This window comes from Nanorana parkeri, unplaced genomic scaffold, assembly GCF_000935625.1.
Source record: "Nanorana parkeri isolate BGI_ZX_2015 unplaced genomic scaffold, ASM93562v1 scaffold1994, whole genome shotgun sequence".
In the NCBI taxonomy this organism is placed as follows: domain Eukaryota; kingdom Metazoa; phylum Chordata; class Amphibia; order Anura; family Dicroglossidae; genus Nanorana; species Nanorana parkeri.
Window position 1 is genome coordinate 188,017 of NW_017308262.1, and position 19,321 is coordinate 207,337.

General features: G+C 40.3%; 1 protein-coding gene across 7 annotated transcripts in view; it reads right to left on the bottom strand.

Annotated features, from left to right (window-relative positions):
• LOC108800326 (protein 4.1-like) overlaps positions 1-19,321 on the bottom strand; it is a 105,898-nt gene that overhangs the window by 67,868 nt on the left and 18,709 nt on the right. For all 7 annotated transcript variants that reach the window (XM_018572309.1, XM_018572305.1, XM_018572306.1 and 4 more), the window contains exons 4-5: positions 12,339-12,381; positions 2,319-2,394 (exon numbers count right to left, since the gene is read on the bottom strand). In XM_018572309.1, coding sequence (XP_018427811.1) covers positions 2,319-2,394; positions 12,339-12,381 — 119 coding nt within the window. The remainder of the gene's footprint in view (positions 1-2,318; positions 2,395-12,338; positions 12,382-19,321) is intronic.

Below are 19,321 nucleotides of genomic sequence, written 5' to 3' on the forward strand. Positions count from 1 at the left end.
AAAAACAAATGGATTAGAGGTCTGTTGTTTTGCCAGATCACAGATCAGGGGTAATCTAATGTAAACGGATCGCAAGGTGGAGGAAAAAACTGCACTGTCCTAGTGATAACATTCACTCTGTACTGCTGTGATCAGGAGAGGATCCGAGCACGGATCCTGTCCTAATCAGCCTGTGTGAAAAGGGCCTTATGCTGACAACTTTCATAAAGTTGCTATTTGCATTGTGCGTCTGTCAGAGTTTCATTGATGCAACATAACTTGTTGCTTATATCTTCAGTTATTTGCCTGTGCAGCTATTTTAAAATCATAATATACAGGTTTACTTTAACTGTCCTACTGCATCTCAGATCAGGCCTTAATGCCAAACTAACAACCTAAACATATGCAAAACAGGCAGAGCCAACCAACTTGGGTTGGCTCTGCCTGTTTTGCATATGTTTATGGGTGGGCAAGGCTCATAAAAACCCTAACCAAACACTTTCAAACGTTCAAAATAATTGTAAAAAAAACAGTCCGTGCCTTTGTTTCTTATCTTAGCACTAAGGATGCTGCCACTTTAAAGAGGTGTGTTCCAGAGCTGTGCTCTTAATCCGTGCTTTACTACTTGCCAAGTCAAAGGCCTAGAACAAACAGTTGGCTATCAGGTGTTAGGACACCGGATACGTACAGGATTGTTCCAAGTTAGAGATTTCCCTAGTTTTAAAGAAAATGACAGCTCTGGAGCATGCAACTACTTTTTTGCATAAAGTATAGAAGGGTTAAAACCTATCAGTTTATTTTTACTGACTGTTTCATTGGGGAGAGATATACAACATATATGCATTTCAATTGTAAATGTAGCTATTCAGCTGATGTTTCACTTTAACAGTAAGTGCATATTGGTCTTAATCTTACTAAACAAATGACAGCAAGCTGTAGAGAATCATGTTCTGGGCAGGATGTGGTTTTGCAAGATTATAATAGGATAAAATCATTTCAGTGCTTAGGTACAGAGCAGATTGTACAATATTCAGGGCATATGCACGCTAAAGTTTTATATTGGATACCTTACAGCAACAATGAAATAGACCAGGCATGTATAAATATGCTTCAGTAATGTGAAATGTTAATTAATTTCAAAAAGAAAAAAAAGCAAAACAAAAAAACAGAAGATTATTATTAGATATGTAATATTCTAAGTGTTTTTAAAGCACGCTCTAGGCAAACACCTAAAACCACAGTTGCAATACAAAGGCTTAGGGCCACTTGAGATCTTTCCAGGTCTATGTAGTACTTTGCATGTTAAGGTGCTTTGCCTTAAGGCAGCCCAGTCATTTTAAATGTGCTGCCAAAGCAATGCAACAGCAACATTTTTTTTACAAATGCATGACTCTTATTTTTAATACAGCAAACCACAGCACATGGCATGTGCGTTGTGGTGCGCTCCAGTATGGGTGCATTGCCCACTACTGTAGTTGTGTTCTGTGGTCCCTTTTTAGATGAATAGTACTACAACACAATGCTCAAACTGCCTTGAATCAACACACTGTAAAATGCACGTATTACAGCGATACAAAGTTTCTATCATGGCTGCGTTTACTTGCCAAAGGGTTCTTAATTCTGTACAGCCAATTTGTAAACATTTTCAACAGTGCACAGCCAGACAGGTAATACATGTAGTTGCCAATTAAGCAAATGATCTTCCTGAATCAGCTTCCTATGTCACAGCTCTGCATCCAGCCTCCTCATAGGAATCAACATCATTGCTTTCATCCAACAAGCAGGGAGCTGACCAAGAATGCCGTAAGGCTCTGTTCACACCTAGGCGTATCGAATATGTGCGTTTGTTGCGTTTCGTGACGCGCGTTTTTACCGTGATTCGCAGTAAAAACCGCGCGACAAACGCGCGTTTCCGAGGGCTACTTGGCTGTATCTCAATGGAAACTCGAGACAAAAACGCCGCAAAGAAGCTCATGTACCTTTTCAGGCGTAGGCTGTTTTGTAGCGCGTTTAGACGGGCTGAAATACGGCAAGGTGTGAACCATACCCATAGAAAACAATGGGATTTTCATGTTTGAGCGTTTTGTAGAGCGTTCGTAGAGCGTTGAACGCGCTACAAAACGTACAGGTGTGAACCAGGCCTAAAGCTGACCTAAGAAACAGTAATGCCAAACCAGGAATTATCAGAATCATCATACTGCAGAGATGGATGGCCAAGAGAACAAAACCATAAAATGTATGTATTTCCACAGTATACGTTTCACCGTTTCATTGGAGTCACACTTAAAATCAGAAATTAAAATTACACTTTTTTTTAACAAAGTAAAAGGAGCAGGTACCTTGTAATGTCTTCAGTTAACAGAGAAGGATCCGGGGGGTAGAACTTGACATTAAATACGAACTGCCAAGGGGAGCCTATAAAAAGAATGATAAATTATGTTAAAACATTCATTTTGCAATGTAAAAGCTGGCTACAGGGCTGCCAAAAAGTTAAGTTAAATTGTTCTAAAATAAAATAATCTAGCTTTTAACTGCGGATCAAACACAATGACATCAACAAAAATAAATAAGAGTTTGGCCCTTTCACACGAGACGATCGGATCAGCTTTTCATGGGTGTCAGTTTACACCCGGTTACTACCGACTCCGGCCAGGTCCGGAAAAACAAACGAAACAGTGTTCTGTTTTGACGGACCTGATCAAGCTGGATTGGGGGTTGTTTGATGTAAAAGGACACATGTCCAGCACCCCCTGGCAGAGCTAAAGACTCGACAGATACAGACTCTATACAGTAATAGGGGTCCCAGGCTCTAGATTGCAATCATCAGTTTCATCTGGGGCTACTGGGTGTATGCCCCCAGAACCATTAGGGAAATGTAGTCTGAAGTCACCCATACCAGCAGCTAATACAGTACACAAAGGTCTGGTAAGGGTAACAATGCAAAGCTCATTGCCAGAAGGGGACATTCTAGGTTAGCCTTGCAATCTTTCACTCCAGCATAGTCCAGGTATGGCCTGCAAAGCTGATGGTAAGGATACACAGATGGGGATAACTACCATGTAGAGACAAGCTCAAGCAGCAGTGTGGTGGAAGTTTTGAAAGAAGTCAAAGAAAAATAGTTATCAGCAATGTAGTATGAAACTTGACTGAAGTAACGAAAAAATAAAAAGCTAGTAAAAACTAGTTAGACTTTTTTCAGCAGCATTGAGAAAAAGAATGTCCTATGTCAGAGCAAAAAAACATGGCATGACAGTTAAAAGGCAGGGTTATACAGGGGCCGACTTTCAAGTCTGTCCAAACCTGTAGGCGGCAGCATATAACCTGAATCTCTCAGAATTCCTGAGTCCCCCAAAAGGACAATAAAGAAAGATAAGTAATTTTTTCTTTGTTTGTTTAACCAGCCTGTGTGACAGCCATGGCTCTTTAAACAGATACCATGGAGAAGTGAAGACATAAAAGCACAGGAGGTGTGATATTCACAGCATTACGAGATAAAAATAAAGGGAAAACACATTAAAAAAGAACACTAATGCAGACACCACATCTAAGAACTGGTAAGATCAAATATTACAGGGTAGCTTCCCCTTACAGGTTTGCCTTTGAACATTAGCTTGACTCATCTATGCCATTATTGTATTTATCTTATAAAGTTCATCAAAAGAAAACACCTACACTCCCTGCATTAAATAAAGCTACCATAGGTCTAAGAGTAAACAAAACACAATCCTATTGGTGGTACCCCAACAGACAAAAGACAAAAATCAAAAGGTTGGGCAGAAAAATCTTCCATTTTAAAAAGGGCCTGAACTGTGGAAACAGTTTTCAAAAAAGTCAAGCAAAGAGCAAAGTACTAGTCATAAGAACTGCATGTAGGTTCCCTGAAGCTGATATATTTTTTTTACTATTGCGGACTTTTCATAACTTGTTTTACACTGTGTTTGTGTGTAGAGGTGGCCCTCTTGGTACACATTGCTGCTTTGTGTCAAAGTTTAGGTTTCTCATGCTAGCTCGCATAACATTCAGTGATGTACAAGCCAGCCAGTGGAGAAACCACAGTAGGGGGAAGTGGAAGACGACACAGGTCACCAGAAAAGCAAGTAAACATGCTATTCTTTTACATACTGCACGTTCTTTAAATTTGACCCTTTAGTGACAGGTTCTCTTTAAAATAAATTGCTCTTTCTTTAGATATTACTGTAAGGAGATCTACCTTCAGCATGTGTTGCAATTTTAACGGCAGACAAGGATTTAAATCAGATGCTATTTATTGACCTGATTTCTAAAAGAGTGTTCCCTCGCCTAAGGCACATTGACAAGTGCTCTTCTGCTATCATAATGGTCACCAGGCCAAACTGAGAGGGTGAAACTTCCAGAGTGGAAACAAACAGCAAAAACAACTTAGTATGTGTCTTAACACTTCCCTACGCAAAAAAAAAAAAGTTTTGGCTTTAGACACACGTTAAGGCTTATTTTGCCCTAGACACAAGTGATGATGGGAGTCTTAGAAGGTAAAATAAGGATTCCAATTTGCTGTATAGATGCTGCAGTTATTTGCTGTTTATGAAGTTTTACGTTGTATAATGAATAAAATGTCAGGAATTTGTCCAGACGGCTCAATAAATATCATTAGCAGCACTCTCAAATGGCAGGAATGCAAGAGCGAAAACAGTAAACAATCAATATGATTCATAGCAGACACACTATGGAAAAGAATGGTTTGCCCCTCTTAAGGACAATCCCCCACTGTTGGTTTTCTCAATGTTCCACTCAAGACCAAACAGTGAAATACAATGAACAAAAAGCAATATTCACCAAATCTTCAAGCCCCCCCCCCCCCCCCGCCAACCAACAACCAAAAAAAAGCTCCCACCCCCCCCCCCCCCCCAAAAAAAAAAGAAGAACAAAAACATAGTAAAGCCAAATGAATGGAACTACAAAATGTCTTTAGCATTAACATGAGAACTTCAGGCTTAATACAGCCTATTAAATATTCAATAACATGCAATTAACACTTTACATGAACAGTATTGCACAATATCAAAGAGGTACATATCAATGATACTGACTAGAACATTAAAGTCCATGTTTATATCCCACACTTCCCACTCTGGTTTCCCTAAATTCCAAACAATATAAAACACAAAGTGAAGTTACATATTTACCTTGTTGGAATAACATTGTTTTAATGTTTAAAGCAGATCTCCAGGATTTCAAAAGTGAACCCTTGCAGTGGGGCTCATTTTGGTGTAGGGAATGGAAGAAAATACAGTCACCGATTCTCGATTCTGTCGGGGTAACCGTTCTCCTCTCACCCCAAGTGAGTGAACCTTATATAGACGTGATGAGTCAGCAGGGCGCAGACAGTGCGTGCCCAGGGGTAGAAGAGGCTACGGGGACCGGTCTAGCAGTCAAGTAAGTTTTACCTGATCTGCGAGGGTAGCCCCACTGCAAGGGTTAACTTTTGAAAATCCAGGAGTTCCTCTTTAACATACATTTAGTATATTTATAAAAAAATATAGTTGATTTGTGACATAATTGCTACCATCTGAATGTAGAGTTAGTTAGGGCTTGGTATTTGTAGTTTAAATCTACTAATACCGTATTTGCCAGCCTATAAGACGACTTTTTATATTTAAAAACATCCCCCGAAAATCAGGGGTCGTCTTATACGAGGTGTATTTAAACAAAATGGATGGTAGACAAGACCCCATCATGGCTCCAGCAAGAAGAAGGAAATATGAAGCCTCGGAAAGGGGGGGTAGTATTTGACGACGAGTATAGCCCAAAACCTATGTTTTAACTGGAAAATTAGGGGATCGTCTTATACACCCAGTCGCCTTGTACGCCGGCAAATACGGTACTTTTAGTATAAGTTTAGTATAGACATGCAAGGACAGAATGTGTGTTCTGGAGTTGTCTCCATCAAGTATCACAAGCCTAAATCATAGCTGCCATTCAAAAGGTGGTTTCACAACTTTAAGAGAGCATGACATCATCATCTGGATTTACAATGACTGCAGGAATTACTGCAATGCAATACCAGCAACGTCATAGTAGATATTTGAAGCCGCTACTAAAAGATGTACTAAGATCAGCAGCTGCACTGGGGAACATGATTAGTTAATGATGCTGGCAGGTCTCCTGATGGCTCCAAACCCTGGAAAATGGCTATTGCTCAGCAACTGAGCTACAAATTGCTGAAAGTGCTGTGACCAAGACCCTTCACTCAAATGCAATCTAACAACAAGAGTACTGACTGTAGCTGCTACAGACTGTTGCTACAAAATGTGACATGGTAGAGGTATGAAGCACTCGAGAGATAGCAGGGGCATGATGTCACTCTGTCATTTAACTACCCCTTACGCATGAAAAGTGGAATATCAGATTGTCTTAAAGGGCATATTCAGGTAACAAACCAACTACAGAACTGCTAATACTATCTAGGAAACATTGAGACTTAGAACATACACAAATAAAAATGTAATGGTGTTGCAGCACACCAGTCCTTAGATGTGGTGGCTGCATTAGTTTTCATTTTTAAGAAAAGTACATTTTGTGCAAGTACAGAAAATACTTGTTATGACTGGAATCCAGTACAACTTTGTGCACTGAACCAATATCTCAGACGTTTTCCAGATCTCCCCTGTTATCTTCTGCTGAACTACAGAACAACTCCATTATGTTATGGAGAAGAGGAGAAGGGAGTGGTTCTGTAACCCAGTCAAGAAGAAATAGGCAGTGCTGACAATGCTGCTTAAGATGTCAGTGCAGGTGAGGCAAGGTGTTGTCAGTTTAAACAACAAAGAACATACAGGATTTCAGGCAGATATTTTTGCTGTACTTAAAGCAGTTGTGAAGGGATAAAGCCCAGAAATAAGTGCTTGTATTGAACTAATTGAATCCTTACTACAGATCCCAACAGCATACAAAACACACAGACCCAATAGACACACCATATACACCAAGCAGAAGCAGCTGAAAACCATAAGAAAAGAAAATAAACTGGACAAAAACAGATGGAGCCAAAATTCTCAAGTGATGTCATCGCTGTCCTGCTTGGGAAAAATATTACACTGAAAAGATAAGACATGCTAGGGAAACATTGAACAGGAAATTGATACAAAGACAACGTATAAAGAATATACATTTGTACCATATGACACTCATTACAGAAATGGCATTACAAGCAAGGATATATGGCAATGTCAAAGAATAGTCTGCAGCAGAACAGGAACAGTGTTTGCTTTATAGATTTCAGAGCGAATACTTTACATGTTTCCAGTCAAGTAAATATTTCCTATTAAATAAATCTTTAGGCGAATTGTCAAGTGAAAACATGTACAGTTTGTACTACCAGACTGTGTTCTTTTATGTATGTTGTTTGGCTTTTCAAACATATAAAAATGCAGTCTTGCTATAAGTGACTGAAGGTCTGCTCACATATTTCTTCAAGATGAGGGTATGTGAATCTGGCCACAGTCCATCATTATGTCTGTGTATGCACAACGAAAGGGAATGAAACAAGCTGAAAATGGAGCTCTGCTACAGAATAGCCAAACACATCAAGCATGTAGTAAATAAAAACACTGGGAAGGGAATAACCTAACACATTTTGCTTTTATTAATCTGTATCACTGATACACATCCTAATGTTTTTAACAAATGTCTAGTATACCAGCGAGAATTCACACCGCATCCCATTCCTTCTAAACCACATGATCCCAAGAGAACAAATATCAACCATTTTCATTTTTTGACCTCTGCAATATAACTCTCAGCTTTTCCACCAGCTCGTGATGACAGAATCCAAGAATTTGTAGAGGTCAACAGAGATTTGTATGCATTGTGAATCTGCTCCAAGGCTACAATGAGCAATACATGGAACATGCATGGAGGCGCCCGTGTTTTCTGCCCTAAGCAACTTAAGAAAAACAAAAATCTGGCTCCAACACTACCGCAATGCTGTGTTGTATTACATCAAATGAACAGCTAGAGACTTAACACTGTAATTGCACTACTAAAAATACAAACAATGCAGACATTTGCTTCATAAAAAATGTGGATTCATATTTCCAAGGCAAGACTAAATTTATAAAACATACATGTTTTTTTTTTAGATTCACTTTATTAGACAATTACTGAATAATGTACAGCAAGTCCCCTACATACAAATATTCCAGTTGAGAACTTTCAAAGATGCAAACATGCGTTCTCATGTGCAATCACGTAAGTTAGTTCACGTGCCTGGCATACATTTATACGCGCTTTTGTGTACCTTACTGTACTGAGTACAGTATCTGTTTTTTAAGCCCAAGATGCCCGGAAGCCAATGTAAAAGCAGAAGTGATGTAGCTGGGTACCCAGGCTAATTTTGTTGGACTTAAAAACGTTTTCTAGGAATGGAACCCGCTTGTATGTGGGGTACTTGCTGTACTTCAATGTTAAAAAAAAAAAAAAAAAACTAAAAGCTCACCTGTGTGATTGTTATAATGTTGGTAATCACCTGCCTTCGTTCACCCATTTCTCTAGAGAACAAGTAGTCTCAAGTCCAGCATTGGAGTTACTATGTTATTACAACCACACCACCACTAGTATATGAGGTATAAGGAACTTGATTAGATAACCATAGAATTCAAACATGGAGAAAAAGAACATCTGAAGGCTTACAACGTTGTGCAGCGTGTAGAGATAAGCCTGGTGGTATGTTCATAGGACAAGACTGCTTTGTGTGTAACTGCATATGCCTCACGTGTAAGCATGTCCTAAAACCCATCCAAAGCTGCTTAAAAAAAGGAGCACATCATAGCCCTGTAGCGCTCATGAATTTTGTATATATACAGGCAGCAATTCAGTCAGAAAGCCATCTTTTGTAATGTTCACACTATGTCTGGACCAGACCTCAAGCAGATCTGCAAATGCAGTGCATTGTTTCTGCAATCGTAAAGCGTTCTGATGCCGTTTTTGTTTTTTAGTTTTGAGATGCAGTCCAGTGCGTTTACATTCATTTGTATATGTTTTTGAAAATGAGTCCAGCAGTATTTATTTATTTTTGGTCTGGACCGGAACGGACTGCGCTGGTGTGAACAGAGCCCAGAAATATAATTAGGGATACATTGGGATGCTTTTTTGGTCCGGGAACAAACTGTTCTGGTCTGGACATGATCCGGACATGGTGTGAACAAGCACTAAGGGAACCAGCCATATTAAATACCCTCAGAAATGAATAGTATTTCCTAAGGGCCGGTTCACACCACAAAGTCCACATTCCAGTGCGTTCGGCCTCTGGAACACAAGCCGGCCGGGCTCCCTGTATTCAGGGGCAGGAGGGGGCGTGGCGGTGCATTGAAGTCAATGGCACAGCAGCCACGCCCCCTGCAGTGCAATCGCCCGCACCCGGAATGCAGGCACATTAGTGCTTGCGTCCTAGGTGCGGGTGATTGCACTGTGGGCAGGGGTCGTGGCTGTGGTGCCATTGACTTCAACACACCGCCATGCCCCCTTCCACCCCTGAATGCAGGGAGCCAACCGCCTTGCGTTCCAAAGGTCGGGCGCACTGGAACGCCAAGTTTGTGGTGTGAACCAGCCCCAAAAGAAGACATCACAAGATGTCTGCCAATAAGTTTAGCTTTGGTATGGACCGGAACAGACTGCGCTAGTGTGAACAGAGCCCTGAAATACCATAGGGATACACTGGAATGCTTTTTTTGGTCCGGGAATAAACTGTTCTGGTCTGGACATGATCCGGACATTGTGTGAACAAGCCCCAAGTCAACCAGTCATATCTAGTACCCTCAGAAATAAATAGTATTTTCTAAAAGAAGACATCACAAAATGTCTGCCAATAAGTTTAGGTCAAAATATATCAATCTCTGTCCACACCAGAATCCTTAACTTTGCAGACAATAAAAATTCTAACAGCTCATTACCCTCCACATCATAACACAACCCTGTGTGGCTGCTGAGGAATCTGAACCCGATTGGCTGAAGGTAGAAGTGTGTCTTAGATTTGGGTCAGAGGGAAGTTAAAGCGACATTAAACCCTCAGATTTTTTAACATAAACCAATACTGTAATGTGCGCCTTACTGTAATCCATGGTTGTTTCCCTTCTCTTTGATGCTCTTCCTTTTAAATCTGTATCTGTTCTCATGCTTGGAGAGAACTTCCCTTTTCAGCAGACTGCCTTGTCTCACACGGTGTCTGTGTATCCATTTGTATAGGCTTGTAACCTGAGCCAGCACTACAGGAAGAGGCCCTGAGCTGAAAAGGGAGGTTCTCCACAAGCATGAGAACAGATACAGTTTTAAAAGGAAGAGCATCAAAAGAGAAGGGAAACAACTAGGGCTGCAACAACTAAATCGACATAATCGATTATAATCGATTATTGGAAAAGTTGTAGAAGGATTCCAGAAAGCGCGTACTAAGATTTGAGGGTCCCCTTAAAGGAGAACTATGAGGTGAGTGATTTTCACTCATCCTCAGTTCTAGCCGACCTGTGACAATGACACTGTCACAGGTCGGCTCAGTAGATCGGGAAGTGAGCGAACACATACCGGCGCTCGCTCACTTCTCTATCCTTTCACTGCAGAGAGCCGTGACAGGGGAGGGACTGGATGCCCCCCTCCCCGTTCCTCCAGCGCTGAATGGCTGAACGGACGGGGGATGGGGCGGGTACAGCTGACTCTGCCTCTAGATAGGCAGAGCCAGCTGTCACTCACGCAGCTGGGTGGATCCAGACATAATTGTCGGGATCCGTTTCAGCTGCGGCGTCTCAGTATACCATGAGCTGTAGCTTGCGGTATACTGAGCTTTGGCTGACAGGAGGACGCTAGTTAAAGCACGCACAGAAAGATTTGCTTCCAACTAAAAGAACTGCAAGGCATCATGTAGTGCCTGCGTTAGGGACCATCATGCTTTTAAATGTACCAGAGGCCCAGCATAGTCATTCAAGTAAATATACTCTAAATAAGTAGATGAAGGCACTGTTTACAAGTTTAAAGCAAATTTCCCTCCAACAGCTCCTGCTCTTTGATTATATTGAAGATTAGAAGGCTGCTGAGTCACGGTGTTGAGCTTCTGAGAAAAGGACTTGAACAACTTGCTTCTGCTGTGAACATTGAGGATAATTTGCTCCACAGTGCCTGTTTTAAAGTGTACCTGTTTTCAGGCTATACATAAACTATATATTTCAAACAAGCAGTAAAACACTTTAAAACCAGGCCTCAATGGACTGGTATAGCTCTAGGGGTTATGGAGAAATGTATAACCAAAGCCACAGCTCCCCTTTACTTATTTCCTACGGCAGCAGAATCTTGGCTGCCAACCAGCCATCTAATATTGAAAGACAGCATGTAGTTTTAAATTTTAAAGATGGCCACCCATAGCTCCAATTTCAGACAATTTCTGCTGAATCGCCTGAAATTCGAGCAATGGGTGGCCCTTCTGACAACACCCGGTTTGACAAAAGTAATTTTTTTTAAATCAAATACTGTCAAGGGAGCTGGGTGGAAAATATATCAGCCGAACAGTTCCAGCATTCAGTCAGATGCAGACACTGTTCAGATATTCCGACAGCAGGGGGTACAAGCTGTCCGTAAATGGGGGCGGGGGAGGGGGATGTTCGTCCAAGCGCGCTCTCTTTAGCCAGACAAACCGTAAAGCATTTAAGCTAAGGGCAGAAAGGCTGAACCCTCATTACTGGAAAGGAGACTTGATTTAGAAATCTTCCACCGAGCCATATACTGGGCAAACACCATTCATACAGGATCCACGCTACTAGATGGAGCTGAAGAGCATAAGAATTTCATATGCTCCTCGGCTCCATCTAGTTGCAAGAAAACCTCAACAGAAGTTTTATAAATCACCCCCTTAGTCTTTGTAGGACTTTCCCAAAATAAATACCGCCTTCTCTAGTACTGGCAGAGAATCCACAATTGTGGCCATATCATCTATAAAACAAGGTTTCCCATTTACACACACAAAAAAAAAAAAAAAGTCTACAACATATTGCAAAGTACATGTTATCTCTGAATAAGCCACATATGATTTTCAACAGAAAAAAAAAAAATTGGAGTTACGTACCTGGTAACTGTTTCTAGGAACCTTCCAGGACAGCATTAGAGAGATAGGCTCCTCCCACCGGAAACAGGAAACACATCACCCACACCTATAGAGAAAAAAAAGTTTTAGGTTGATGTTACAAAGTGTTAATTACCACATCACACTTTAATAATCTTTAATGCTATATATGAGAAAGCAAATTTCACATCTAGGGTCACTAGAGTAAAATTATTTCTAATAAACATAACTATGTACAAAAAAATGTATTTGCCTTTTGGGCCTTTAAATAGAAAACACTTACTTCTAATTTGCCTCTTTATTTCCTTTGCAGGATCCAGCCAGCTCTGAAAGAAAGCCAGACACTAAGTGATCAGAGTACAGTAATTATTTAAATACAGAAATTGAAAACTGACAAGACAGTGACATTCTTTAATACATAAACTGAATGCAAAAACAAAGCAGATACTTTATAAAAAGGTAGAACACAAAGAAAAAAAACCGGGCGCCTGACCTGGTGCAATAAAATCTTTTAATTGGTAAAAAACCCATATACAAAATATTACTCACAAATGGAGCAAGGATAAAAAGCATCAGTGGACTGACAGTCCTCAACTGATATATCTGCTGTGGAGGTGAGACAATGAGACAGTCCAGGTCAGGCACCTGGTGTTTTTCCTTTGTGTTCTCTACAGCGTCCAGGATCCCTCTTCCTGAACGGGGCAGCCATACTGGATTTTTTTTGGCCACAGGAGGGTCGTGTGTGTGTGTGTGTGTGTGTGTGTGTGTGTGTGTGTGTGTGTGTGTGTGTGTGTGTGTGTGTGTGTGTTTTTTGGAACTTTATAAAAGGTGTCTTGGACATAATAAAAAGAAAAAGTCAGCCACTATACAAGATGATGCCACATACTAAAATTAAAATAAGCCTTGGCTGTTGTAAGAAAGAGAAGAAGCTATTACTACTACAATCACAGGTGATTCTCCAGCAGGAGCTACATGAGCAAAACTCAGTATAAAAAGTCCTAATAAATAAAAGGGAGGTTGATAGCCACTGGAACAAGATCATGATAGCCAAAGGACTAGGACTCGTCTCTAGCCTTTTAGACTGGCATCAATTGTTAGGATTTTCCCTGACAACAGAAGCAAAGATTTTCTCAATGCCAGAGATAGATTGCCAAGCCCCTAGGCCAGAGATAACCTGGCTTCCAGTATCATGCAAGTCAGTTTGTTTAGTCTTGAAACTAAACAGATTAGTCCCATGATGACAGAATGTTGAGTTGTTGGGGTCTGGAGTGGATCCGAGCACATGAACCTGAACCTGCCGCAAACGGAGCCTGTCTTGCCCCTTTGCTAAACCATCATGTGACAACATGTCTGCACGGTAATAAAAACATTTATTTGGACACATTTCTTTGGTGTGCTGGTGACATCTTGTTTCTATATTGATCTTGGCTGCACCTACCACATTCATGTCAGCACCCATTCTTAAGGGGTTTACCGGTAAGGAATGCAGTGGGATACCTACTAGAAATGGACCCAGATATTCCAAGCCATGTGTCTGTTCCACCACTGATTTCGGAAGGTTTAGGATCCAACCGAACCCTTTTAAGGTCTGGACATAACATTGTCTTTCAAAGTTTGAGCCAACACAGACAGACAGAGAGAGAGAGAGACCTCTACAGCTGCAGGAAAAAGGCATTGAAATTAGTGCTTAAGAGGTCCAATGCTGCAGGGCTGTTCCACCTGCATTTGGGAGCCAACATTTTGCACTGTGAAATAGGCACAATTTTAGTTGAGAACACCAATCAAAAACTCACACCTCGTACTGCTGTATAGCTCCGATTTCTTACTCGCTAAAGTCTGCCTGAAGTGCACATACAATTTCAGCATCTCCTATTCAGCCTATCGACATAGCTGAGATCATTCATAAAGGTGCTAATAGCAGTCTTAAAACCACTCAGAGAAAGGGTAATTTGAGTTCTACATTATCTTAATGAAATTTAATATGATCCCAGAGAAGATCTATTCTGCTAGCCTGAATGCAAGAGGTAAAAGAGACGCTTACCCGGTCGTGTGGTTAATAAACATTTCTAGTCAGATTTTTCCCCTTCAGCGCATGATTTACCTTAGAGCGTTATTCAACATGTGCCAATGCTCGGTGTCTCTTGTGCAACAAAAGATGCTCCCTAGCTCAGAGAATACTCATTTAGTCAGAGATGAAATTGCGTGATGGAGGACAAGGTATTAAAAAAAAAAAAAAACTGCTTCCCTAATGTTCCTTAGACCACATCTCTTGAACCATCCTTACTTAGGACATGTTACCTAGGTAGAGATGCCCATTATGGAGGGATAATGGTCCAGGGGTGGTGGAAGTGTAAAACAAAAAGCACAGTGTGCTCATCTGACTCCACTACCGATTTTATATCCATGGGTATATGGGTGGTTCCAGCAGCAGGACTGTTACAAGAATTGGCTTTGATACTGGAACGTGCAGAAAGGAATCTGTCATAACATAACAATACACATTCTAATATTTTTCAGAACATAGAAAAATATTATCAGTCGAACAACTTTATACGCAATAACAATGATCTCATGAATCAGCTGTTTGCTTTAACATGTTAAAAGTGGAGCAATCGCCAAACAGACCTATTTGCCTCTCCAGTCAGTGCTAAGCTGCCTAGATATTTCATAAGGTAGCAGGGACCGCAAGCAGGGACTCAGAAGGAGTAGATAGGTTGATATAGTCATAGACGTTTCAGCTGGGCTACGTGTGCCCTGCAACTCCTTCCATTATGAGGTCTCTCCAAAGCTGCTCCGTGGAACAGGTTATGGTCACCATAATTTGATACTAGTTGCAGTGACCTTGATTTATGCTCTTAATGCAGCTGACAATGTGTGAGTCTTCCTCTAGTGCCGTAATTTTTGACATAAGGAAATGTAACACCGAGAACTCTGGATTTAGGGGTCTGGAAAATGAGCAGCACAGAATGGAGGATGGCAGGTGCCCCACATGAAATCCAGCAGAAATCCCGCTTACAGCAAGGAAACAAATCCACTAACTCAACTTAACATAAGGTGTGGAAGAAGTTTGGGGAATTTGCAAAACAGAGGTCTTTTGATCCCTTGTCCCTAGGGATCCACAATATTCTTAATCTCCTGCAAAACGGACTGGACCTGGGCTGAAAACTTTAAATATCAGCTCTTTGGGATCCAACGATTAATGCTTTGAAGAGGTTTCTCACAGCACTCATTGAGACCAGTGGCATCTCTGTTTAGTATTACAGGTGCTTTCCCCGCATTTGTTTTTACTTAAGGAGCAATGTTCCTTAGAAGACATCACATACAAAGCAGCTTTCCAGGTGGCTGTCACTTCCGCCCGTAGGTTATCAGAGATGCGTGCCCTGGCAAATTTGGAGCCATACATAAGAGTTCCATCTAGACAGAGTGGTACTTCAACCGATTCATGAGTTTGTGCCTAAGCTGTTTTTTCCTTTTCAGAAAAACTCCACGAGTTGGATGCATCAAGAACACTAAAACATTATCTTTCATGACTCAGTGCTTCAGAAAGGACAATGAACTCTTCATAATTCCAAGAAAAGTAATCCAGAACCATCGCAGGATGGATAGCAAGGACTATACAGAATGCCTACAGGGCTAGTAACACACCTAGTCCTCAAGTAGTGGCGGCAAATTCTACCAGAAAAGTTTCTTCTTCTTCGGTGGTATTCGTAAAGGTTTCTCCAGAGACAATATGCTGAGCGGCCAGCTGCTCTTCAGTCTCAATGGTCATTGTGCACTATAATGCAGCCCCTGGCTTCCCAGGACTTTGAAGCCATGCAGAAGGGGGTACATGTCTCTAGATGCTCAAAAATAGTATTGTCTGCCAAGTAACAATGTAGGTAAACCGAAGTAAAAAAATTCCCCAGTGTGTGTGCCTGAAACTAAAATATTTTATACTAACCAAGCTTTTCGCAGGTAAAATGTGAAACAGACTTGTACTAAATGAATTTTCAATACAAAAGATGATCACACTTAACGGAATATTGGCCAGCTAGGTTAAAGCTTATCCACATTATTGGAATCTTTAGTCAATTTAATGTTCAGAAATGTGATCTTAAACCAACAATGGTTGAATGGAGTGTGTACCTTGTCCCCATGTTTGTGTAGGTTTCCTCCAGGTGATCAAATTGCCTCCCACAAACCAAATATGCATGCCTCTCAGATTTTGGTAAAACATTAGAATGCAAGAATGGTTTATTGCACTCCAAGTTCCCATTCCCAGTGGGTTTCCAGCAACTACAAATTACATTAGTCAGCTGCAGACTTGCTGTTTTGCAAAACTTCATATCCAGATAAAAACACAACAGTAAACAATGCCTACAAGCTTGTTGGAATAAAATGGTGCTATATAAATGAATACAACAACCATATCCCATATTAGCATTCACAAAAAAGAAAATGCAGTCAAGAGTGTGTTTCCTAAAAACAGTTATGTCACATTATGTCACATTGTCTCTGATTTAAACAAAACATTTACCGAGAGAATCTTTCTGTGCTGACATATTCATCTATAAAAAAATAGATTTGCCTGCCTGGCTTTGATACTCATCCTATAGCCTTGGTACTTTGTGGCACTGACCTAAATCACACGTCCAGATCAGGATTACGGTCTTTACTCTGACTTTCTAATTTGCATGCAATATTTAAAGGGAGATTTCCAACCAAATTTATTTTTACCATTATTCATCTGACAAAACACTATATATTTCAGGCCTATTTTTCTATTATAATTATAATCTATTATAATTATACAATCCACACCTGCAGAATTCATGTAGCTGAAAGTATTGTTTCAAGACAATCTGGCACCTCGTGTATTTTACAAATGATCATTTTGGTAGATAAGATCACTAAATGTTTATGGAATTATCTTTTCTACTAAAGATCTTTCGTGTGTCTTTGGGTAGCCTAAGGTTAAGGGCTGCTAAGATGGCCATCTTCACTACTGTGTCTGGAGGCCTAAATGGTGATCAACACACAAGAGTGCCTGGCATTAAGCTAACCCACTGTGCAGCTGCAATCCCTCAACAGCTGGCTCATAAATGGCTTACTGTACTGGCTGCACTGGAACAAGAGATACATCATTCTGCATTCAGCACAACTCTGTCTGGAGGTCACAGAAGTGAGGCATTTTCATCTACAAAAGGCAACAACCCCAACAGGAAAAACTGAATCACAGAATGTGGGCCAAAAAGCAAAACACGTTTTGTCTCTTGGCAATTGTGTTAAGGCCCAGAGATTGTAAGATATACAGTATCAAGGGGAGAAAAGCAAAAAGATCCTTATTAGAAAAGAACAGTCTAAGTTGAATCAAAAAGGATCTCCATGATGAAAAAATGTCAAGCATCATTATAACATTTCACAAAAAAAGCCACTGAAGCAGTAAAATGTGTCAAATTCAAAGGTGAACTTGCCCAGAGCTTCCCTCGGGAAAAACTAAGTGGTTTCGGTATGCTACACCTCGGTTTAAAAGTAAATGAATGTTCGCAAAATTTTGCGAGAGTTAACAGAAAGGCGATTAAATAAAGGAAAAAAACTATTCAACAAATAAAAGTACCATTAGCCTTTTTAATGCCCTGGTGCCCAACCTTCGGCCCTTTGGCACATATTGTGTGACACTTAGGGCCACTGCATACAATGGTCTTTGATTTGGTGTTTACTCAAGCCAGTGAAAGAAAAAGATTAATTAGACTGGCTTCTAGTAGGTAGATGGTGTTGGTTTATTTCTTGCACGCTATCTATTTTTTTTTCCTTTGCTGTCTATTCCTTTTCTTTTTGTATGTTCTTTTTTCCTCTGATTTTTTATAATAGATCTTGCTGTGAAAAAAAATATCATATGTGGTACAAGCCATTTTTAAGGATGCTGTAGGGAGCACAAACAAAGAATAACAATCATCACTAGCAAATCTTCTATAAAAATTATATAGCATCATGTAACATGTAAGGAGCCTATGACTGGCTTAAGAAGCATGATCCCAGTCTCCAACCATTCGTATAGCATGTCTGCAGTCTCTGACAATTCCCTGTGGCATGTCCACAGTCTTTGACCATCCACTGTTGCCTGTCTGTAGTCTGACAGATTTCTGTAGCATTACATTCAGTAAACTGACCACCACTATTTTATGGTATATTTTGGCATGTTGCTATATTACGTTTTAATCATGACAAAGATCACCAATACATGTAAAGCTCTTCATAAAAGCCAACTACTAGAATGAAAGCAGCAAGTATTTCAAACACGCTCAACCTTATGCATACCACATACAATCAATTAAAAACAAAAATAAAAATATCAGGTGACATGACGCACCTTTGAAGTTCCTATCACAACAATCTAAAAAATGTAGCAGGCAGGACTTTGCAAATAGATTTTGACAAGTATATTCACTTTGCCTGTGCTGCAGGAAACAAAGATTGCAACAAAGATTCATAATGTACTTCTGGCATGAACAATTCAAAGCTAAAACATAAAAAGTTTGTAAAATTGTGCTACTTACCATATTCTCTAACATACATCTATTTTGTTGGCCTGTTCTTTTAAAAAATGTTTTGAAATTCAACGCATGCATTTAAACAATATTCTGTCTCCACTTATGTAAACATATTAGGTCTATGCTTCAGAACAATATTTTCAGTAAAGGTCTATGGTGACCAGACACAGTGACAATACTTGTCTTTTGCCCAGTCTGCAAAACAATCAGACTAAACTACTGTGCAATGGGCTTCACATGATTGACGGGTTTGTCAACTGTGCATACTGCATCACATGATGCAGCACTAGTGCAGTCATCAGTTAACTGTTCACACCAAGCAGCCATCAGACATTAACCTGGGCTAAAAACATTACGCAAATCACCTCCATCTTTTGCATGTTAGTAATAATTTGATTTATGGTGTAATACATTCCTATTTTATATGTGTAATTTTAGAAAATAAAACGTCACAGTTTGTGTACCAAATCAGTGAAGATGTAGAGGACGAATTAAGATGAGGGGCTTTACTGACAGTGATTTGATAGCTGCAACCTTATCCGAGATGAATAAAAGGATCTCAGACCAGACAATACTACGAGTATGATAGGAGGAGAGGGCACAACACACTGGCTTCCACACTGGTAATATGAGCGCAAACTGTATTATTTTTAAGGTCTTTGTCAGTTAGAAAAATCCACAACAAGAACCAGCTGCCCAACATTAACCTAAAAATCAGCGTTTCTGCGTCTAACCA